This window comes from Carassius auratus, chromosome 40 (genome assembly GCF_003368295.1).
Source record: "Carassius auratus strain Wakin chromosome 40, ASM336829v1, whole genome shotgun sequence".
NCBI classification, from domain to species: Eukaryota; Metazoa; Chordata; class Actinopteri; order Cypriniformes; family Cyprinidae; genus Carassius; species Carassius auratus.
In genome coordinates this window covers 10,847,819-10,872,705 of record NC_039282.1, presented here as the reverse complement: position 1 = coordinate 10,872,705, position 24,887 = coordinate 10,847,819, and the positions used below count along the sequence as shown (strand labels likewise).

General features: G+C 38.7%; 2 protein-coding genes across 2 annotated transcripts in view; one reads left to right on the top strand and one right to left on the bottom strand.

Annotated features, from left to right (window-relative positions):
* LOC113058569 (serine/threonine-protein kinase NLK-like) overlaps nt 1-8,769 on the bottom strand; it is a 60,032-nt gene extending 51,263 nt beyond the window's left edge. Inside the window, exon 1 of the mRNA XM_026226576.1 lies at nt 7,062-8,769. Coding sequence (XP_026082361.1) covers nt 7,062-7,540 — 479 coding nt within the window. The 5' untranslated portion in view covers nt 7,541-8,769. The remainder of the gene's footprint in view (nt 1-7,061) is intronic.
* An 8,174-nt stretch (nt 8,770-16,943) lies between these two features.
* On the top strand, nt 16,944-18,932 carry LOC113058911 (uncharacterized). The gene is made up of 3 exons (XM_026227171.1): nt 16,944-17,078; nt 17,262-17,332; nt 17,483-18,932. Exon 3 carries the CDS (start codon nt 17,964-17,966, stop codon nt 18,930-18,932), a length of 969 nt encoding a protein of 322 aa, XP_026082956.1. The 5' UTR covers nt 16,944-17,078; nt 17,262-17,332; nt 17,483-17,963.
* The last annotated feature ends 5,955 nt before the right edge of the window (nt 18,933-24,887 follow it).

Genomic DNA, 24,887 nt, shown 5'->3' with positions numbered 1-24,887 from the left:
TTTAGCAAAATTGCATTCTATTCCTTTTAAAACATTTCTTTTTTGTAAAATGGAATTTCTTCTTCTTCTTCTTCTTCTTTTTGTTTTGGGTTTAAATACAACTTTTGCATGACATTCACCCACACATCAGGCATAAGGTAACAGAGATGTTGACTCAATCTTAGCAGTGCTGTCAGGATGACTACATAAGTGCAGCCCCGATTAGGCTGACAGAGGCAGGTGAGTGAAGGGTTAATGTCCACACTCCTGCACACTTTCACCAACCAACACTTCAAAGGTAAGTCATTTTCTCTGCTCGGTCTCTGCATCTGCCAAACCCAGAGCCTCTTAAGAGCTGCTTTTGACTGTTGTGGTTGTTAAAAAACAAAAGAAACTTGTCCCATCTGTGAGCCTTTCAAGTTCAGGGTATAAAAGCACCAGGCTGCCTGCCATTATAATATGCCTAAAACACACACACACACACACACACATATATATAAATATATATATATATATATATATACACACACACACACACACACACACACACACACACAAAGCTGCAAAAGTGAAAATTTCTAATCTATTCAACAATCATCTCTTTCAATTATGGGAATAAATGATACTGATAAATGATCACATCTGACTAATTAAGACATTATTAGACTCAAAAAACTTTCAGGTTCAATCATGCCGTTCATCACACTGGGAAGAAACACACTCTGCATGACAAATCCTGTTTAATATTATAATGTTTAAAGCATGTTTGATCAGCAGCTAAATTACTTCATTTTCATTTCAGGGAGACTACTGAGGAAGATATGAGGTTCCTCTCCCAACAAAGAAAACGCATTAAATTGAATCATTCAAATTTCATTTAAATTTTACATTTACAATGGAGACAAGAATAAATGAGTGATTACATCAATAGCAGCTACCACTAGCTCTCCCAAAACTCAACTTCATATGTGCTTTAAGAAAACTCCGAGATCTTCAGAGATTTGGACTCTATGCAAACGTAAATTGATCACCCATCTTTTAAAACTCAAGCCTTAATATAATTCGAAAAATCACATTTTGTCTGTCCCATTCATTCAAACTAATGCACTTAGAAAATAAGTGTCATGTTATGTGATGCTTCTCAGAATGCAGAAGTTTCACCAGTCCACAAAAAGAGGAGACTTTGCATATTTTTTGGTGCACCATTCTGCAAGACATCAAGCTGTCTGTGACCACGCTAACAGAGATCAAAGTGGGAATGCAACAGACTCGAATGACACTTTAATGTGCAGCAAAGACTATATTCCTGTGCAGAGTAATGCCTCTTCCCTAAGAGACAGGGGCCAATGGGGGAACAGTTGAGAAATGCATTTCAACCCATTGCTCCTTTAGCTGAACTAAATACTACAGAAAACTGGCAGAACTACACAGTTTGAAAATCAACTAAACCCAATGACAAACAATAGCCTATTATACAGGACACATGCCATAAGAATGCATGTGTCTGGCATGTGTCAGCTCATGGATGGAGGCTGCATGCGTAAATACAAGTAAGTCATGAGGGCTGTGATTAAGATGGAGACAGAGATTATTGTTATCTAGTAGGTCTCTGTTTTTGGATCCGGTTTGAGTAGCAGGAGGCCTGTGTGACACAGGTTGAACAGGCCAAATCGGGTTTTATGAGTTGTATTGTTAATATAAATATGAGCAAACTGTTGGCAACAGACCTGCTGTCTGAGTCATTCCACTCCCTAGTTCCCCGTGTCATGAATCAGCATATCTTTTGAGGACTAGCAAGGGCCTTGATTCACAAAAAAGACATTACCATTACCTGCATGCAATGACATTAATTAAATATAGCTGGGCATACATTAAATACAGCAATAACATTGCTGGATAAAATGTCAATAATTTGTAATAAATGTCAATCAGTTGTTAAAAAGTAAAGTGACAGTGCAAAAAATGTACATGGCCTCCATTTTTATTAAGCAAAACAACTATTCCATATTCAAGGAATATGTAAAAAACAACAACAAAAATACAACTGCAGAATATAATTAAAAATAAATAAATAAATTAAGAGGGATTATTTTAACCTGATCACTATTTTTGACAGTGCTTGCTAGGAATTTCTACGGTTTAAAATTTCAGCTTTACTGTAACAGTTTCGATAGTGAGACTAGAAGTTATTGTTAACTAAAATTAAAATCATAAGAAAAAAAAAAACTCAACTGAAATAAAACATAAAAACAGTAAACTTCAATCTTTTTTAGTATAAGTTGAAGCACTAAAATATCAAACTAAATTAAAAAATAATAATAAAAACGATAAGTATACAATAAATAAACAACTAATAAAAATGACAAACAAATTGACTAAAAAGTAACTAAAGTCCAAATGAAAACAGAAAATATACAAATAGAAAATAATTCAAAATATTTATTTTAAAAATATATATATAACAGTATATCAGTTATGGTAAAATAACTTTGCAGTGAGACAGCCCTAAAAATGTCTTACTCCCTGGGTAGTGTGCTTATTTCAGAATTAGGGAGCAGTTGGAGAAATTTCAGTGCAAGTGCCTTCCTATAGCTCAAATAGTAAAGCGTGGCTCTAAAAATGGCAAGGAAAGCAAGAACTGATAAATGTGTACTTTGAATGCAATGGAAGTTGCTTTTTATAAAAGCATATATTAATTACAAAAATGTCAAATGTGTAAATGTAAAAGTTATTAAAGGGATCACAACTGCATCCTAAACCTTGATTACAATGTCACATTAATAATCCACGCAAAACATAATACAGGACACACATGGAATTCCCAGAACCCACAAATGAGGCATCACAGTCAACTGAAGCCTTCTAAAATGACAGCGGTTAGCATTTAGCGCTCCTGTTTCCCGTAACTTTGTTCACATACACTATGAGTCAAATCTCAAACTACAAGCGTAAACAGTACATGCGGGTCAATAGGTTTCAAAATAAACTTTTTGGCTGAGCACCAAGACAAAGACTGTTATGCCATTATGTCCTCCACACAAGCACTCCATGCTTTTAAAATCATACTAGAGTCACAGTTTAGAGGAGAGTATGAATGACAGATAGGTTTTGTTTTTTTTCCCAGTAAGCATCAGACTCAGCAGTTTGCACTTCATTTCTATATGATCAAGTAACGCTTAGCACACAGGGTCTCTTTAGCATAAACCATAAATTTTATTCTTTTATTTTTATTTCATTTTGCTTTCATTTTCATTCTGAGGACAGGATACAGTCCAAACCTGTTTGCAGATTCACTGCACAATGTGCTTGCATTAATAAAACTAAATATCCAGCAAATAAGCAGATGCCAAATAAATAATTTAGATTATGTATAGTATCAAAGATCATTAAAATCCAACAACATCTGCTTAAGAAACCAAGGATGTGACACACATACTTTGCTGCAGGACCTAAGCCAACTTATCTAAACTTTTGCAGCTGTACGACTGTAAGGGCACTAACTAAGATGTACAACACCATCCAAAACCAGCATTTTATAGATAACACAGGGACCAGGCTTAGTCTTGTCCTCTTTTACTTTGAATTTTTGGTGATACAATTGATATAAAAAGCACAAGCTGAATGAAAAATGTCTTTTTTTAATACAAAAATAAATGTGGTTATATTTGGTTATACCAGAATTGTATTTTATCTTATTTAACGATAATCATAATCGTAAACAACACACAAACCACACCTGAGACTGAAACTCAATAAAAATGTTGGAGCCTTGTTATTTTCACTGTTTAATTTAGTCGAACATGTTTGAAGTACTTAAGTTATCTGCAATAATAGGTGGGTTAATTTCCTCTTAACTTCCGGTGATGTATAGATATACTACATATATTTAAAGAAATAGTTTAACTAAGCATACATTATCAGTAATTATTTACTTCAACTTAAATATTTTTCTTCACAGAAGGAGATATTTTAAAGAATACTGGTTCCTAGGTCTAGGTACTGAGCGCGATACTTTTTAGGCATTGACCGAATTGCCTCGATACCATCGAGCATCAAAAAATGTCTTGTTCAGTACCAAATTTCGATACCTAAGGGGTTAATCACGTCAACCTTAGTGAGCCAATAAGCATGGAGCATGCATGTGTCTAAATCAAGTGCTGGTGATTGGCTCTGGTGAGGCATCAAGGAAAAACAATGTGTGTTGAACTTGAGGCGGTGCTGCTCAGATCTGTGTTTGACATTAATGTACCGCGAGAGCAATTCAAAATTATACAGAGCCGTCTTTGATGTCATACACCAATTATGACTTTGATGTGGAACACACCTACTAGTTTACACCATAGAGTGTTTGTAATAACTTACGATAACGATCTAATGTGTGTTTTGGCCATATAATGTTGCTGAAATATGCTATTCGTAGCCTTTTACATCAAGCATTTCTCATGTTAACAGCTTGTATTAATATGAAAGTAGGCAGAATCTCATGAAAATCACATAATGTCGGAATCATATGTTTATTGTCTTCATGTTTTATCGGTATATATGTTTTTCAGTTTTTTTTTTTTATGTACATAATTGAGCATGGAAGTATAATGGATGTAGGAGACAGGGCAGATGCTCATTAGTAAATAAGTGGAAAATGTATAAAAATAATGATTCTGTCTAAGATACACGTTTTAAAATAAAAACGCACTAGTATAAATGTAACCTAAAGCATGTGGAAACTGAAAACTAGCCTATTTAAACTTTATTAAAACTACTTGCAACGATGTATTGTGTTGGCTACATTGTTTTCTTTGTGCAGTGGCTCAGGAGACGAGTCTTTGGGCCATAGTTTAACGATCTAAGCACTATCTAACGATCTAAGCGCATGGTCCTTAGGGCGTGTCCAAATTTAATGACTGAAAAAAAGGTTTGTGCGCCAGTGCATGGTCAAAAAGGTTGTACCTATTCTCTTAATGAGTCATGGGTGTGTTTTGGGCATAACGTGCAATAAACCAATCAGAGTCTCATCTCCCATTCCCTTTAAAAGGTCAGTTGTGCTCACACCATGGCGGATTCGCTATTTACATGGCACCAACAGGAACTGGTATCGAAGTCAAGGTATCGGTATCAATATTGACATTTTTCTAATGATACACTGCTTGTTGCTGTTCCAAAAAGTGTGCAAAAGCACCGTAAAGTATAAATATGTCCATATGACTTTATTTTAAGTCTTCTCAAACCAAACAATAACTTACATAGCATAGTGAAATTTAAGCACTTATGCACTGAAAGTCAAATTTTTTAGTATTATCTGTAACATGACAGCTACAGATAGCAGAAACCAGAATTGTCATTTTTTTGGTGAACTCTTTTTAATTAAGTTCTGTTCACCCCCCTTTCAGAGGGTATAAACCCTATATGATTATTCCTCTATGACCGTGCCTCTGGAGGACAGCTATAAATATACCAGCAGGCAACAGTGCAGATTAAAAGCAGACAATGAGCAACAGGAAGCGATTTTGAGGAAAGGTCAGGCTAAGATTACATGGGTGGAGGTAGGCAGGATGACTGTCGGTGAAAGATTCCCTAGTTTTGTGGCCCCTCTAAAGACACAAGTTACAGATGATTCCTTTATGCATGAACGTACACAGAGCCTATGGTAGAACATGTACAAACAGAACTAACATGAATGAAAACTGTCCACTTCATTTTGTTAATTTATAGCTAAGTCTATCGCGTTTAATACATTGCTCTCCCAAGAAATTAACCTCTGAACAGAAGCCATGACTGAATTTTTTACAAGACAGGAGGGTGTGTGCTTAAAAGGATATTGCATTTCCTCTGAGTTACAAACTCAATTCTGAGAACATGCACTCTCTCCTTCCTTCAAGTATTACACATATTATTCAACTTTTCATCTTTGGTCTGAATTGTACTCCACTGGAGATGCATCGTTATGAACTGGTTTAATTGCAGCTGAAATAAACTTTTTAATAAGCAACCAACTGGATATATCCAAGTTATTTACTAGGCACTTGACAATGTAACTGCATTTTATATATATATATATATATATATATATATATATATATATATATATATATATATATAAGATACAACCACACACTCAACCTAAAGTTCAGTGTCTATTGCTAACACCCGGGTTAGGAACTATTCTCAAGACACTCAAACTGACATTTGACATTTAAGTATTAAACAAAGTTATTTTAGGCTTATCCCTTAAGCACAGCGATGTTCCCTTAGTGTACATCATAAAAATTATTTGCAAAAAGCTGTTCCTCATTCCCCTTGAACTGTCACACATCAATCTAAAAATACAGTACCTTTCCCTCCCAACAAGCCTGACAGGTGAAACACCTTCAACGGTGCACTCAGTAAGTCTTGGTTTAGGTTTAGCTTGTTCTTCCTTCTTGCAATGGGTCGACTGTCTGTTTATACGCTTTATACCCACTTCTTCTGTTTGACGGATCATTAACACGCTGATCCATCCCATCACTTCTTTGCTGTTGGTACTTTAATGTTTATTCTTTGTAAAGCACTTTTTTCTATTAAACCAACACTCTCATGGCGAAAATATTTATGTTTAGTTCTTATAAACTAATTTGTATTTTTCACATATTCAGCTTGGATTAGAGATGGAGTTGGGGTGGATTGTGATGCGTATGTTTTGCTTTTTTCTTCTAGCAACCTACAAGTTCCCATATGAACCATTGCGATCTTATAAAAATAGTAGGACGTTTTTTTGTTTGTTTGTTTGTTTGTTTTTATTTCATCGAGTTGAGTAAACATTTTTATTGACTTTATTTGTGGCAGTCAAAAGCATGCCACAGTTGGTCATGTGACATTGGCATGGGGCACCCATGAGGGGGAGACCAGATCTGTGTGGAATAACAGCTTTTTTGACTAGAAAATTTTGGGACTGCCTCTCATGAGAATGATTACTATTTTAATTATGCATCCCAAAAGTGTCTTTATTTGTTAAATTAAATTTGCATTAAAATGATTGCGTTCAAAGTCACGTGCTCATTTCCAACATTCACTTGCAGAAGTTGTTAGAATGGTATTTAAACGCTTACCAAACCACACCGAAAGCTCCGTATCCGATCGGTCTGTCCGGCTCTATATCCAGCTGTTGTTGTAAGTGATGTGAGTGCTGGTGGTGGTGGTGATGATGCGCCTTCACAGCGGCCGCGGCGGCGGCTTGAACTTGCGCTGGGGCTGCAGCGGCCGCCGGCCCCGGAGCTTGTCCAGGAGCGGGCGAGGGGAAGTACGACTGCTGCTGGCTCGGGTTCAGCATCACCGCCGCCGCGGCGGCAGCAGCAGCGGCCGCGGCCGTGGAAGCGTGCTGCTGCACGGGGTGCACGGCGGCGGCCGAGCCGGGGTGCTGGAGGTGATGCTGGCCCGGGTGGTGATGGTGGTGGAGGTGAGCGGGTGGTGGGAGATGAGGCAGCTGGTGGTGATGGTGCGGGTGATGTGCCGCCACTGCCGCGGTGCCGCCGTTGTACGCAGCCATCATTTTCGCGGCACTGGAAGCCGTCGTTCCGCACAGAGCCATTCACTCACTCAACAGCCCGAAATGAGAGGTGGAAAAATAAAACAAAGAGGCGAACGAGATGGAGAGGGAGGCTGCCAAGATGTCAAACTCTCATTTGGCTGTCATCGAGGCAAACGACGGGTCAAATCAAAGCAGAAATGTCCGCCATACATAAAGATGAGTGTGAAAAGGTGTCATACTAACAACTCTCCAGCTTTGATCTGACCTACTTCAGAGGATCTTTCGCGTTATACGTTCCAAACTAGCAAAATAACAATCTCGGACAGCCAAGAAACCTCTCTCGGAGGGTAAACAAAAGAAAAGTAAAAAAGGAGAGAGAGATCAAATCAAAATAACACGTTCCCCCCATACTAAATCAATTCCGCACGGCCTTAAACCTCCTCATGTTGGAGGCACGAGGAGCACCTTGCTTCGCTCGAAACTCGTGCTTGTATGGAAATGGAAATTAGGTGAACAGTACAAGTTACGGGGGAAATGCAACATTCATCTTATAGATTTCTTCATATTTGCCATCTTGGGCACATCCAGCCCCGTTTCCACCGCCAGGGCTGCATGCAGTTTGCAGAAGTTGCGTGGATCTCAATCAGGCCACCGTTGCTGATTTGGTACTTGCTCGCCAGCTTACTTGTTTACATTCACATTAAACGCGCACTTCTCCCCGGCGAAAACACTGCTACACTGTATCGACCCGGGAAGCTTGTTTTGCAGTATGGCGCTCTGTTGCCGCTTTCAGTTGCGCTCAAGCTGTAGATGGATAGCCCCAGATCCTCTCCAAATGTCAAAATCCCTTCGAAACACCCATCACACAGCTCAACAGAGCAATCCGTTTTCCTGGAACAAGGAAAACATTCTTCCGAAGCTTTCAACTTATTTTCCCCATCGATAACGTTTTGCTCGTTCACCGGCGTGCCGCTTTCTCGCGCTCAAAATCGTGGGCACGTATATCCAGTGAAGCAGAAATCAAAATAAAAACATCCAGTGTTCCTCGCAGTCATAAAACAGGCGGCCAGCGTCCTCGCCCCCTCGCCGGATGGTGCTGCCAGGACCTGGGAAGGCACACGCGCAACCCTGCTGTCTTGGGTACCCGTCTATTGCTCGTCCGATTGACGGGTCTCTGAACCAATCGCGTTTCGCTTCTGAAATGGCACAGCCAATCAGCAGATGAGAGGAAGAGACGGAGCTTCAGCCATAATAAACAGGCCCTTAGTGCATGTGGAAGCTAGCGCCATTACGGCTACACGATACTGTAAAAAGATAGTGACAGTCTACGGAGGCTTTGAGCCAAAATGGAGAGCGAGGGGCCCCTCTTACCTATTACGCGAGCTATTACGCGAGACATGCCATCCAATTAGCACCTGCCATTGAAGTGAGTCCCTTGTCTGAAAGGAGAGCCATGATTCGTTGTCCAATCGTTTTTCAAATCGAAGGAAAAATGCACAGTAACAAGGAAAGTCACACATTTAACAATATTATAGAAATATATTTTACTGTTTACATGGTTTATAGTTTTGAGTTAGTGTAGATAAAAATAGGCTTAACTTTGAAAGATAAACGAAAGTTTCATTTTGAACTCAGTATGGGAATATAATTATTTGTTGACTCCAAAAATTAATTGTAAAATCTTTAATCTCTTTTTGTTGTTGTTGTTGTTGTTGTAGGAAACTTTATCGCGGAATCAATTTCTTACCATTTAATAGAACCTGTAGGAATGTTTAGTGACACTTAAATTTGGTTGTTCATTTGATTTTATTATTTATAATTTATTTTTAAAATAATTTTTTTTAAATTTATTATTAATATATATATATATATATATATATATATATATATATATATATATATATATATATATATATATATATATATAATGTCAAGTCAAGTGAAGATGTCATGTGTCTACAATATTTTAACTAATTCATTTCAATTTAAGTTGGGCAAAAATATAAAAAATATTAAGTTTTTTTATACCTTTTATATGTTTGCTGTTTCATGTTAAGTAAACAAATTACTGTACCAGTATTCCCAGCATTCCCATTGTGATAACATGCTCCAGTATTCAACATGCCACATTTTCTAGTCAATAGATTACTTTGCAGCATCAGTGTTTAGATATGTGTCTAAACATCAACTGACATTCTGAGAATAATTCACTGGAGTAAAGTAGTGTGACAATTAGCCCCGTCATCCATAATTGAATAAATCATCTTATGTGTACATTTTACATGCTTATTTTCTTTCTATTTTTTAGAGTTTTCTTGTTTATGAGACAAGAAATCTCAAATCAAGTTGACTTGAGCAGTTGTACAGCTGTACATTCCACACCTTTGACCTCAGCTCTTATGTATTTGCTTAAGGATAAATGCTTCATGTCAGCTTGCTCTCACAGCACTGGCAGTGTACTGAAGCATGCAGGTGATGTGTTTATTTGTGATATAACTTAATGCTCTGTTGAAAGCATTAACTCGGCAACGGGTCCACTGAGACTCAGAATCTTTGATTGATTTTCAACAATTATTTGATAACATGGCGGAGTGAGGTTATAGTCTTCATTTAATCTGCTTTTAACCCTTAAAGACCTAGAACATTTTTGGGGCGCCTGACACACCTGTACTTTTCTTTGTTTTTCAGAACCTGTTCCTGCAGTCAGCATCAAGTGCCATATGTCATTATACATTTACATTTACATTTATTCATTTAGCAGACGCTTTTATCCAAAGCGACTTACAGATGAAGACAGTGGAAGCAATCAAAAACAACAAAAAGAGCAATGATATATAAGTGCTATAACAAGTCTCAGTTAGCTTAACACAGTACACGTAGCATGGGATTTTAACTAATATAATAAATAAAAAGAAAAAGAATAGAGCAAGCTAGTTAGAGGTCTTTACACATACACACACACACACATACATATACAATTGCATAATAAATGAAAAGAAAATAGAATACAAAAGATTAGAAAAGTAGTTAGATTTTTTAAAGAATAGAATTAGAATAGTGAGTGTTAAAGTTAGAGGGTCAAATAAAGATGGAAGAGATGTGTTTTAAGCCGATTCTTGAAGATGGCTATAAATATATTATAAACAGGAGAACTTACAGTTTAAGTTTAACTAATTTAAAGTCTCAATTTTACTTTAGTTTTCTCAAAGAATTAATTAAATTACATATTTTTAAGAAAAATGCAAGCGACAGTTGGGTGTTTTTTTTTACTGTGTACTCAAACAGAAACTCCTAAAGTTTTGATATTTTTCTTTAGAAAGTTGTGTCTGGGTGTTTTACACTTCCAAATAAAATTTTGTTTAGATATACCATTCCCCAAGCAAGTTATAGCCATTTATTACAATATTGTTATCTACGCTTTTAAGTGAAATGACCTTTTTAAAATTTTTGGCAAACCAGTGTTGCAATATTAGGCTGGCTGCTATATCTAATTGTTGTAGTTTCCTTGGATTTAACCACCAGTTCATTAAAGGCTAAAACTAAAGCAAAGTGATCAGGTGGATAATCTTCCCGAAAGAGTAACTGCTGTACATACTTAATTAAACACTGGAAATATTTTGAACACAATAATTAATCTCCTGTCCTGTTCTAAAATAAACTGGTGCCCTCCTTTAAGTGCAGGCCTAGTTCTTATGTATAAGTGGGATGTCCTCTACATTGAATCTGCTTGTACTGGAGGGAAGTTGATAAATGTCCCTCGAAAGAAAAAAAAAAAAGACTACATAAAGGACTAAATCAGGCCCCTTTGATTTGGACATTGTACTGTCTTAAAGTGTAATCCGTAATGGCAAGGCATCATCTACAATGAATTTGAGTTGAAATTATCATTAATTTGCACTTGCACACACATGTAATCTATGTAAATAAATCTCTGCATTCCCAATTGGTATAGACCTTAGTCAGGTTAGACATCATATTGAATATAACGTATGAAAATGAGTTTTATAGAGTTTTATTAATTCATAATAAAAAATGAAAAAATTCTGGATAGACATTTTGTCAGCTGAACATTCAGTACAATCCACTAAACGCAGCACTGTACTTCTATCCCTCACAGCCTCATTTTTTATTCATTTAAAAAAATTAATACGGTGCGACCCCGTCCATGGCTTTTCAAGAAAGCAGATTTTCATGAGTTGTTCAAATTTAACAAAGCTTTTGGATGCTAAATTTAAGTTACAGTTACAATTACAGTCTATTATGATGATGCCTGTATTCTGTATCTAGTCTCATCTTTCTCAGAGCTTCATCTTTTCATCAGGCAGCATACGACACATGAAAACTTCCAAAGATTTAGTTCATTCTTAGTCACAATATGCATAAATTAATTGATCACTGTATGTTCAACAATTCATCAGTGACCCTGAAAGATTCAAAGTAAGATATATTCAATCAAAGAATATTTTGTAATTTAGTAATACCTGCAACTGTCTGTTTTTAGCTGGCAGAAACTGTACTAAAGGTGGTTTTCCATAACCCAGGAGTAGTCCATGCAAAATGAAAATTCTATCATTCTTTCTTCTGTTGAATACAAAAGAAGAGATCTTGAAGAATGTTGGTAACCAGACAGTTTCATTTCCTATTGTTTTCCATTGTGTTTTTTATCCATATGGGGGACAATGGTTACCAACACTTTTTGAAATCACTTTTGTGCTCCACAGAATAAAGTAAGTCATTACAGGTTGGAAACAACATGACGGTGGGCAAATGTTGACATAATTGTCATTTTTGTTTGAACTATCCCTTTAACCACTAGATTGAATTATAGGGTTGAGAGCACTAAAGAAGATACAGAGCAAACCTGCTGATTATTACTGTATAGATGAAGATACAGCAGTTTCTTCGGCTGCATGTTGTTATACTAACATCATGTAAAATCAGTTACTGGGTACATTGATGAATGGGACATGTCCAGCCTTGCCTTATCAAGCTTTTACAGCAAAGACTATGGTCTTGGAGACCAAGACAAACACATGGAGGTGAATGCATCTCAGCCTGAAATAACTTTTAGGCTGGGAGGTTATTAATGAAGTAATGAAGGAGGGAGATAAGAAACATTTTGTCGCTGCAGCAGGAGTGTTATAACCCAGGGTCAATGAGTCAAGAATAGCTTAAATTCGAATATCACCAATCAATATCATCAATATGAATTCTGAGTCATTGCAATATGTGTGATTATTTATGGAGTGATTTCAAATATTACACTGTAATATGTGCTTTTATTGTATTGGACATTTGAGACCACAGATATATCTAAAAAATGATTTCTGCAGTATTTCTGTAGAACATTCCCAATCGGAAGGTGTAAGGACATTCAACTGATAGTTCACCCAAAAATAAATATTATGATCATTTATTCACCTCCATGTCATTCCAAATCTTTATGATTTTTTTCTCCTGTGGAACACAAAAGAAGATATTTTGAAGAATGTTGATGACTTAATAGTTCTTCCCAGTGACTTTAATTGTACGAACAAAAATGACTGACTGCCGACATTCTTCATACCATGCTTCTTTTGTGTTCTGCAGTAGAAAGAAATGCATACATAGAACCACACGAAGGTGAGAAAATAATGACAGAATTTTCCTTTTGGGTGGACATTTGTGACATATATGTGAATTTGCTTTTAAATGGTAAACCTTTTGTTTATTTTTTTACTGTGGTTTAAATAAACCTCATTATTTATGCACCATGTTTAAATGCATTAAACATGAAGTGGTATGCAAAACGCAAGGTTTTGTGTCCATGGGTTTTGATGAGAGATTGTCAGGCAACAACCCATTTTGGACATTCTGTATGCATAAGATATCTGTTTGATGTTTGTTCATGCCAAGAAAATATCTTCCTCAAGTACACTTGAGTGTGTCTTTGCAAGTACAATGCAGAAAACAGCATAATCCAGAAAGATAAAGCTATTTTTTAATTGTATTCTGATTAGATTGTGAATTCTGTACTAAAAATAATAATAATAAAAGTTTTGAAAGGTGCATGCACTCTGTATTTATGAACTATTAATAAAAGGATTGTAGAGATCGAAATTCAGCTAATGGTTTGCTGGCTAATACAAGGTCTGACACCTACGGGCATGGATGAAAAAATGTTCTAATACTTTGATAGGCATATTTTTGGCTGCACAACCCCTTTATTCTGCTTAATACATATTTTTAAACATATTTCTTAAAATCTTCTAATTAATTTTTTTAAGGTGTAAAACTTTTTGTTACTAAGTGCAGGGTTTGACATATTAACTAAAATATCACAAGAGCAAAAAGTTGCTGTCATCAATACAGGCCATCATTTTCCACACCACACATGATCAATAATTCAATAACATGCAATTTTCATTGTTTATTCAGTTTGACCAGCTACTCAGACACATAGAGAAATTCAGTTCACATCCTGTTGAAAGAATGAAGGATATAAAGGAAAAACATGATAGCACTCTTGACCATATCCCATAACGTCTAAGCTTTTATCCACATAAATCTAATAGTGGACAATGATATAGCGTTATTCTCTTGCTTCAAGAATTTACTGGATAGTTGAGGGTAACCTAGACGTGGGGATCTGCACAGAGATTCGCTGTCCTAATTAGGCCCTGGCATTGACAGTGAGTACTGCTTGGGGCACTGTGGAGGGGAAGCTGCAGGAATGCAGTGCTGAATAACTCCAGGCAGAACATAGTATGTAAGTGGAGCAGAAAACAGATGGTCCTGAGCATGCAAAAGAAAACACATCAAAACACAGAGCAATCCATTAATAATCCAAAACGGTGGAGCATCATGATAAGGAATGGAAATAGCAAAGATTACTAATCTGGATTCTAAACAGTTTCATTAATCAATATTTTACTACTTATATGGAATAAATATTTGGAAAAATAATTGAAGTTTCATAATTTCATTAATAAATGCATTTTTAATTTTAAAATTAAAGAATTTAATTCTGGCAATATGTTTTTACCCAGATGACTTTTCAGGCTCTATGGTGGTGGTCTGAAAATTTGTGCCACCTATTCATGATGTGCAGTTAAAACAGGTTATTTTAAATTACGACATTCGTAGAACATGTAAGGCATGGGAAAAGCTGAAGATGATGGATGCAATATCACAGTGTGGAATGTGTTAAAAATGGAGATAGAACATCTTGTCAGGAAATAATGTGCTATCAGCATAATGTTCATATGGTGTGATATGGCGTTAGGCTTTAATACATGCTCTAACCTAACCTTAAAACCATGCGGACAGTGTTGGAAGCACATACTGTTATGCAATGCACTAATTGGCATTGTACTATTCAACAATGCTGAACAAAGAAAAAATGTAGTAATATATTTTATAATACAGGCATCTCATAATGTCCATCTTTAACTGCATAGTATCTCATAACAGCCACTAATTTAAGTTAGTATATGAGCTACTTTACCATTTTGGGGACAAATGTGTACAAAGAAGTGAGCTAAATCTGATGAAACCTCCCAAAGGAGAAGGTTTTAGGTCATATAAATCTGTATAAAAATATGTTACCATACAAAACCTATATGGAATATGGAATGTCTACATTTAGAAAACTTGAAGTTAATATCTGATAACTGCTTACACTCTCATTGGAAGGATTTTCACTAGAAGTCAGAGCATGGCTGCAGGTGTTTGATCCCATCCCGCTGAGGTCAGGTTGGTTTTATGGCATGCACATATTCTTTTGGCCATCTGTTGTACATGTAAGTCATTCAAACATAACATGTTGTAAAGATTACAGAACGAAACATGAGAACATAATTCGTACATGCCTCGAAAACGAAGAAAAGACCACATGAGGAATGTCATGGAAGTATGTAATTGATTTTTTTAATTACATGCGTGTAAATTATTCATGATTGGATTTAATGAATCCTATACTCTAGCTACAAGTTTTAATTGCAAAATCAGGTTGTATAATGAAGAAATGTCGCCGTTCATGCAGCTACAGTCACAGAAGCCTTCAGGCCTTCTTTCAGAGCGAAACGTTGTGTGCTCGACACACATCACAGTGGTTCTGTGTACACAGTGACTAGGCTGCGACTGTCAATCTGGTGAGAGACTGAAGCATTGTTGATCAGCCTGTGGGAGAGAGAAAGGGAGCAGTATCTGCTTGGTTTTAGTCACAGAAGCATAGAATAGAGCCTACAAAGACATTCAGTGACACTGACCTCAACTCTGCGAGTCAGCTCTATTTAAAGCACGAGGATTCTTTCTGCTGTCTACTGTATTTCTACTCTCCTGTCTTGAGCATATTTCTGATGGGGGATGGGGGGAGGAGATTGAAAACACTGCCATTTGCGACAATTCAGTCACTTTGGAGGAAGCACGCTTTGCTTTTATTAGACTTGTCGATCACGGTTCAAACATGGAGCGCTGTTTTGATGCAAGAAGGCTTGTGTGATGTTTAATGGTATTATTAGAAACTAAGAAAGACCGAAGCATTATGTTCCCCTTTCATCATCAGCAGATCTTCACGGGAGATGCTGGGACGAGTCAGGACCCCTGGGGGCTTTATACATTCATCTTTAATGTATTTCATAGTGGATCTTCCCTATAGGCATGAGAATCAGGATCATTCTGGTCTTTTTTTTTTTTCTCCACAGGCATCTTTGTTCTGCATAATAAATGCCTGCATACGTATAGTTGGCAAAGATTCTATTTAAATCTAATGTACATTTTTATGCTGACACTTTCAATTTTAATGGATTGGAATGGCTGTATATACAGTACATATACAATAAAAAAATAAATAAAAAAAAACATATACTTTTTTCCTTAATGTTAATTCTACCACACAATTTTCAACCTGATTCTCGGATCCTTATATGTTATGAAACACAAACTCTTAAATTGACCTTCCAATGTGATTAAAAGCACCAAAATTCTTCTTTTTACACTGATGTTCTTATAAACAGTGTTGGGTATAGTTACTTTGGAAAGTAGTTAGTTAGGTTACAACGTTACCATCAATTAAAAGTAATCAGTTATGATACAGCGTTACCTATTCATAAAAGTAACGCGTTAGAGTACTCATGCGTTACCAAAAATTAAAAGCCGTTTGCAGAGGCTCACACATGACAGACACAGCCCCCGGCCCCTTTAAATGCACCTAGAAGTCGTGAATCCCGACAATGAATAACGTCAGTCATCCGACTAAATTAACACTGCAGGATAACAATAACAGGAAAGACAGTCAGCAATCGGCTATTCCACATGGCGTTTTATTTATTTATTATCACAGAATATATTATTAATCAAAATTCGCACCTAACGTTACCCAGCCCGGGTAGCCTAGGCTACTGTATATTATGAGCACCACAAGATAACTCCTGATTTTTCTTTAACTTTAAATAATGCAGTTATCAAAGTACAAGTATGCTTATGTAGCAGTTGTGTATTTAGGAAATTATTTTGTGATTCCACTTGCCATGACCATATTTGGGGTTTCCTGCCGCCATGCTGACTTGGGGGGTTGGCGCACTTTGCTGCTTACCAGTCTGCATGAGATGACACAGCGGTAGGTCACGCAGGTTTTTGCAGCGAGTCAATTAGGGCCATATTTCATGTAACAGATTAATTCAAATGATATATCTGTATGATTGTGATCTAAAGCCCCTCTGTAATGCGCAGCCACATGTTTTGTTGATAATTTTTATTTATTGAAGTTTATTTTTAATATCTGTCATTTTCCCTTTCTCAGCGTCGTGCATTGCTGCCGCACGCTGGCTTATGTGCTGCAGGAGTCCTAATATTTCCATTTGTGTTATACAGGTACATGTTCCATTGTTATGTTCGTAAAATGTGCTTAAGTGAATGTAAATTGCACCAGTCTGCATGAGATGACACAGCGCGTCGTGCATTGCTGCCGCACGCTGGCTTATGTGCTGCAGGAGTCCTAATATTTCCATTTGTGTTATACAGAATAAACGAGGATCTGCTGAATTTTCGTAGTCTGTCTTTCGTTTAAACACAACGCAGAAAACACCGCTACAACTGGTGCCGTGATCGTCGCTTCACTCTTCGTGGGATCGGACATTACACGCGAGTGGAGAAGCTGCTGGGGTGTTAGGCCAATGAGTGCACCGCTGCAATGTGACTGAGTGGATGAAAGGTTCGCCATTTGACAATATAAACTTTGAACTGGATACCTGATTCGTGAAATCTTCTTAAGTATTTAGTGGACTGAAATATATATTTTTTTGTATTGAATTCATTCTTTAAAGGACTTTAAATACTACCTTGGGTTAATTTAGAGTGTTGATCGCTGGAATTCTGAATTATATTGTTGATTTAAATTCTATAGATTATTTTTTTTATTTACTTATTTTTGTTATTGCAAAAGAAAAGAGAAAAAAAAAAGTCAGTTACAAGAAGCATTGTGATTTGAATAGTTGATTCAGATATGGATGGATTTAATAGTCAGAATGGTATGGGAAGGGGGCGAGGAGTACTGAGGTTTGTGCATGCACATCAGATTGGTGGGGCTGATAAAATAGGTCCACTTTTCTCAACCCCTATTCACACAAGAAGTGTTGATGTGCAGACACCTATTGTGTCACAGTCTTCTGCCATCTCGGATGATTCTGTGCAATTATCTGATTTGAATGCTGTGCCGCTGAATCTGATTAATGACATAGTGAAACAGATAGGCAGCAGCATTGGCCAGAATATTGTCACCTGTCTTGAATCTGGGGTTTTTGGCCAAAACAAACAAAGTGATTCAACTTTTAATATGAGTGAATTGTCAAAAGTTAGCTTGGTTGTTAAGCATGATGTTAATGAGCCTGTATGTTTCAGAGGTAATGGGGAGGAGAAAATTTCTGTTGATGAGTGGGTGGAAAGTGTAAAAGTGTACTTGAGGAAGCGTGAAGTGCCCTTAAAAGACCAAGCTGACGAAGTACTGACTAAGTTGCAGGGCAGAGCACGTGATGTGGTGAAGGTTGGACTGAGAAGTAACCCATTGATCGACCTCAGTAAGGGTCCAAAGCCAGTTTTTGACCTGCTCAAACAACATTGTGGTGAAACTGTGTGTTCGTGCATGCCGTTGGCAGATTTTTATGCCACATTGCCTTTGCAAAACGAGAAGCCATTCGACTATTGGATTCGGCTGCACAATGCTATTGACGTTGCCGTGGAAGGACTGAAGAGACAGGGGAAAACTCTAGATGACCCCTTTCGTGAAGTTACTGTAATGTTCATCAGGAACTGTCCGGATCCAGAGCTGTCTCTTATATTCAAATGTAAGCCACTGCACGAATGGGCTGCGGCTGATGTGCAGGTTAGACTGGATGAGTATCAAAGGGAGAATAAGCTTCAACAACGCAAGTCTAACACATGTGAGTGGCATTGCATGCCATGCTCAGTCAACTGACGTTTTGTGTGCCTACGGTCGTGGTTTGGAGACTGCTGCTGCTGTGGTTCCTCCATCCCAGGTGACTGAGCAGTCTAATCAAGATCAGTCATTGAGTCGAGTGATCAGTCTTTTGGAACGAGTTTTGGATCAGGGATCTTGTCAGCAGACAACAAGAGTGTTCAGACCTCAGTATAAAGGAAGGACTGCTGTACCCAGACAAAATGCAACATGCGAATTATGTGGTGATGCAAGTCATGATACTTTTTCGCACTGTCGTATAAACCGTCTTTGCTTTAACTGTCATGCCTCTGGCCACAGAGCATCAGCTTGCTCTGCAGGGACTGCCAACAAACCACAAGCTCAACAGAGTAGTCCGGACTCTGGCCAGCTGGGAAACTAGATGGCCCACATGAGGAGGGGACTAGTGGAGGGCCATGTGTAATGTCCCCTGACATTGAGGATATTGATTTAGAATCTGTTTATTCTGACTTTTGCAGTAATGTTGATGATAAGACAAAAGTGATTTTTCAAAATGTGCAGAGACTAAACACAAATGATGAATTGTTCTTTACTGATGTCTTAGTACAGGATGTCGTTTTGCTTCGAGGGATGCTTGATAGTGGGTCTATGGCCTGCACTATGAGTTCTCGTGCCCTTTCAAAACTCATGGAAGCAAATGTACTTTCCTCCGACGATGTGTTCCCAACAATGCTCACACTAATTGGCTGTGGTGGTCAAAGAACTAGCCCACAGGGAGTATGTGACATCCAAATGAAGGTATTCAACTGCTCCTTCTATGTTCCTGCCTTAATTGTTGATGGGCAAAACGCTGACCTAATTTTGGGAAGTAATGTTATAAAACATCTCATTCATGACATGAAAGTATCAAGTGATTTCTGGGGGAAAGTATCTGATTCACAAGGCAAAGATCCAGATACAGATGCTTTGATGCAACTCTTGTGTAATGTTGAGTCATGGAAAGGAATGGATCCCCCTACGAAAGTCGGAACTGTAAAACTGAAGCATGCTGTCACTTTAGAACCCATGAAAGAACATATAGTGTGGGGAAAGTTGTCCAGTGACAAAACCCTTTCTGCAGGCAGTACAGTCGTTGTGGAGCCTAGCACAGCTCGCACTGCACCAAGAAATGTGTTGGTGGGCAGGATAGTCGTGTCTTTATGGGGTGATGGCAGTACCCCAGTTAAAGTTATCAACCCATCAAACAAGCCTATCTGTCTAAGACGCAACTGCAAGCTGGCGGATGTTTACACCTGCATGGCGCTTGAAGACTTTGACATTGACTGTTTTGACATGTCATTTCAAAAGGGGAAAGATCTGCAGTGTAATGAAGTGGACACTGAAAGACTGGCAAATTGCAGTAGTAATTCATGTGAAATGGAGAGACAACACTACATGCTGCATGATCTTACTGGCTCATCACTGTCTAGCCTGGGGCTCCAGGATATCGACACTGACTCAAACTCTTTGACACCTTACTGGAGAGGGAAGTTGGTTGAGCTGTTGGTTAAGTATGAATCAATATTTTCTCGTCATGGTTTAGACTGTGGCAAGGCCAAAGGCTTTGTTCATAGAATCTGCCTAAGCGATACTAAACCCTTCCGACTTCCCTACAGAAGATTGTCACCATCACATTATGAGAAACTGCGTGAGGCCCTGGATGACATGGAGGAGCGCGACATAATCAGAAAGTCAGCAAGTGATTATGCGTCACCTCTGGTGTTAGTCTGGAAGAGGAATGGTGATCTGAGGCTGTGCACGGACTTCCGCTGGCTAAATGCGCGCACAGTTAAAGATGCACATCCTCTTCCACACCAAGCGGACGCACTTGCAGCTCTGGGTGGTAACGCATTCTTTTCTACAATGGACTTGACATCAGGTTATTATAATGTGGAGGTGCATGAGGATGACAAGAGATTCACAGCTTTTACTACGCCATTTGGTCTCTATGAGTATAACAGGCTTCCTCAGGGGCTATGTAATAGCCCTGCGACATTCATGAGGATGATGATGAGCATATTTGGTGACCAGAACTTTATGAGCATGCTGTGTTATCTCGATGACATCCTCGTTTTCGCCCCTGATGAACAGCTTGCTTTGGAACGACTAGACATGGTATTCCAAAGACTTCAGGCTCACAATCTAAAACTGTCCCAAAAGAAGTGTCACTTTATGAAATCGTCTGTTAAGTTCCTTGGTCACATTGTGAGTAGTGATGGCGTGGCCACAGATCCTGAAAAGGTCAGAGCTATTGTTGACATCACAGAACAGGATCTTATGGAAGATGGCACTAACATTCCATCACAGACGAAAATAAGGTCGTTTTTGGGGATGGTGGTTTTCTACCAGCAGTATATTGAAGGTTGTTCTCGCATTGGTAGGCCCCTGTTTGCTTTAACATCAGGCATGAGAAAACCAAGGCATAACAAGGGCCAGAAACGTGTAACAGCAGGCAGAAAACTTACCTCTACTGACTGGACTCAGGAATGTAGAGATGCTTTTGGTGCGCTGAAACAGGCTTTACTCGAAAGAGTTATTTTGGCCCATCCTGATTTTGATAAACCTTTCTTGCTGTCTGTTGATGCTTCCAGTAATGGGCTTGGGGCGGTGCTTTCTCAGGTAGGGGTGGGTGGAGAGGTCGCTCGCCCCATAGCCTTTGCTAGCAAGTCACTTAATTATGCCCAATCCAAATATCCAGCACACAGGCTAGAGTTTTTTGCTCTCAAATGGGCAGTTTGTGACAAATTTAGTCACTGGCTCAAGGGTCAGCAGTTCTCAGTGTGGACGGACAACAACCCACTGACCTACATTCTTACAAAACCAAAGTTGGATGCTTGCGAGCAAAGATGGGTTGCAAAGCTTGCTCCATATAATTTTGACATCAAATACATCCCTGGGCCTAAGAATGTAGTAGCAGATGCCCTTAGCCGTGAACCGTTTGTGCGACCCAGTGTGTTCCACCGACTTACCAGAGTGCCCTATGGAGCTTTATTGGAGGAGTCTCAAGTAGTGAACCCAGAGAATGTCCAGGATGTGTTCCGCTGGTCATGTTACCCTTTCGAGAAACAAGCACAAGAGGAGCCATGTTCAGATATTGAGGTGAATCATGTTGTTTCCTATGAGAAATCTTTTGTCTCTCGGGAGGACGTTTCTGCCATTTTGAACAGCAGTAGGCAACAGGAAAATCATGTTCAACAATATGCTTACCTGCTGCCACAGTTGATTGAGTCAATTATGCCATCTCAGCCATTGGATCATCCAGTATTGTCGAGGCAGGAGCTGACAGAATTACAACATGCTGATCTTGTTCTGAGCAGACTGTTTTATTTTGTGGAGCGCAAGCGTAGGCCATCTAGGAGGGAGCGGAGTAAGGAATCTCCTAGGGTACTTCGGTTTCTGAGACATTGGAACAAACTATCAGTCAGAATGGGTTTGTTGTATCGTGTGTCCAAGGATGTCGTCTCCAAAAATAAAACTTTTCAGTTTATTGTGCCTGCTGCCCTTCGAGATAAAGTGCTTAAGGGGGTACATGATGAAGCTGGACACCAGGGTCAACACAGGACACTCTACCTCACTAGACGTCGGTTTTACTGGCAAGGAATGGAAAAAGATGTGAGACAATATGTGCGATGCTGCAGAAGATGTGTAGTCAGTAAGTCACCAGAGCCTGAGGCAAGAGCTCCACTTGAGAGTATTAGGACATCAAGACCTCTTGAGCTTGTTTGTGTAGATTTTTGGTCTGCCGAAGACTCCTCTAATAAGTCTCTGGATGTCTTGGTCGTGACGGACCATTTTACCAAGCTGGCTCAGGCTTACCTCTGTCATAACCAATCGGCAAAGGCAGTAGCGAAACAGCTATGGGACAACTTTTTCTGCATCTACGGCTTCCCTGAGCGAGTAAATTCTGACCAGGGGGCCACTTTTGAAAGCAATCTGATTTCTGAAATGCTTCAAATTGCAGGTGTTCAAAAATCCCATACAACCCCTTACCACCCAATGGGTAATGGGGCGGTCGAGAGATTTAACCGCACATTAGGAAACATGATTCGTGCCTTGCCACCTAAAGCTAAGCACAGATGGCCTCAAATGTTGAAGTCGCTCACTTTTTGCTATAATGCAACGATTCATGAAACGACCAGTTATCCTCCATTCCAGTTGATGTTCGGTAGAACTCCAAGGTTGCCTGTTGACATGATGTTTGACTCTGCACTTTTTGATGAACAGGTGGTTGACTATGACCGATATGTGCAGTCTTTCAGAGATGATCTTGCACAGGCTATGAAACTGGCCCAATGCTCTGCTTCTAAACAACAACAGAGGCAAGCAAACCTCTACAATAAGAAGCTCAAAGGTGCTCCAGTGAATGTTGGCGACAGGGTACTCCTGGCCAATAAGGGAGAGCGTGGCAAGAGGAAGACTGCTGATAGATGGGAGAGTCACATCTACATAGTGACAGGAATGAACCATGAAGTCCATACATTTCGTATCCGAAATAGTGTGACTGGTACTGAAAAAGTTGTTCATAGAAATCTCATTATGCCAGTGAACTTCCTGCCTCTGCGAAAGGACATGTCTGATGATGATACTTGTAAGAATTTCGCCTCAAGCAGCTCAAGTCTGTCTATGAATGGAAATGTAGAGCTTGGTTTACCTGTTGATGAGCTGGACGAGAGAACTGTGTCATGGGTGTCTGAGCTCCCAGTTTCCCAAGACGCTGGCCCCTCTGAATCTGATTCTGTCCAGTTAAGTATAGCTGACCAGCCTACTTCCTTAACTGTTTCATGTGATGCAGCCGACAGTAGAAAGACAATTGAGACTGACTGCAGGTCTTTGACACATGAAACTGACGATGACAATAACATCGTTCAGGCTGATGAAGGTGTAAATACTGATACTTTAGCCGCTGACCATTTACAGCGATATTCCAGAGCACTTTCCGGTCAGGGTGGGTCACTGACAGTCAGAACCAGATGTGGGAGGGTGGTTAAACCAGTCATTAGACTGATTCAGAATATGCATCAGAAGGTTTTGTCTGGGTTGTAGTATTTTTTTGTTTGTTTTTTTTCCTCTGGTACGGTCGTTTCTGTATATAAAACTGATTAAATACGAGGGTAAAATTGTGATTGAATTGAGATGTATTAAATATTTGTGATTTATGGTACCTTGTGAGGAGGAAGAGTATTTAAAGAGTGAATCCGGAGATGGATAAGCTCTTATGAAATACTGTGCAAAAATGAACACTAAGAGTATGTAATGTGTGACAGGCATGTTATTCCTGTGAGTGTTTAGAGGCTTTGCAACCCTCTTGCATTTCTAATTCTGAAAAGAATAGTCTTAAGACTGGAGAATTAAGTGTTTCATGTGACATTCAGTATGATCATTTGGTACCATGGTACAAATTATTTTTCTCCCTTTTATTGTTATTATTTTTTTTATTTCCTTGTATTGTTCTCTCATATTTGGTATATGTACCTGTTTTTGTTCTTGGGTGACTGCAGCATTTTGTTTTTATGTTGTGCTCTTTTATTTTGTCATGTGCAAGTGGAAGTCAGCAGAGGGGAATGTAGCAGTTGTGTATTTAGGAAATTATTTTGTGATTCCACTTGCCATGACCATATTTGGGGTTTCCTGCCGCCATGCTGACTTGGGGGGTTGGCGCACTTTGCTGCTTACCAGTCTGCATGAGATGACACAGCGGTAGGTCACGCAGGTTTTTGCAGCGAGTCAATTAGGGCCATATTTCATGTAACAGATTAATTCAAATGATATATCTGTATGATTGTGATCTAAAGCCCCTCTGTAATGCGCAGCCACATGTTTTGTTGATAATTTTTATTTATTGAAGTTTATTTTTAATATCTGTCATTTTCCCTTTCTCAGCGTCGTGCATTGCTGCCGCACGCTGGCTTATGTGCTGCAGGAGTCCTAATATTTCCATTTGTGTTATACAGGTAC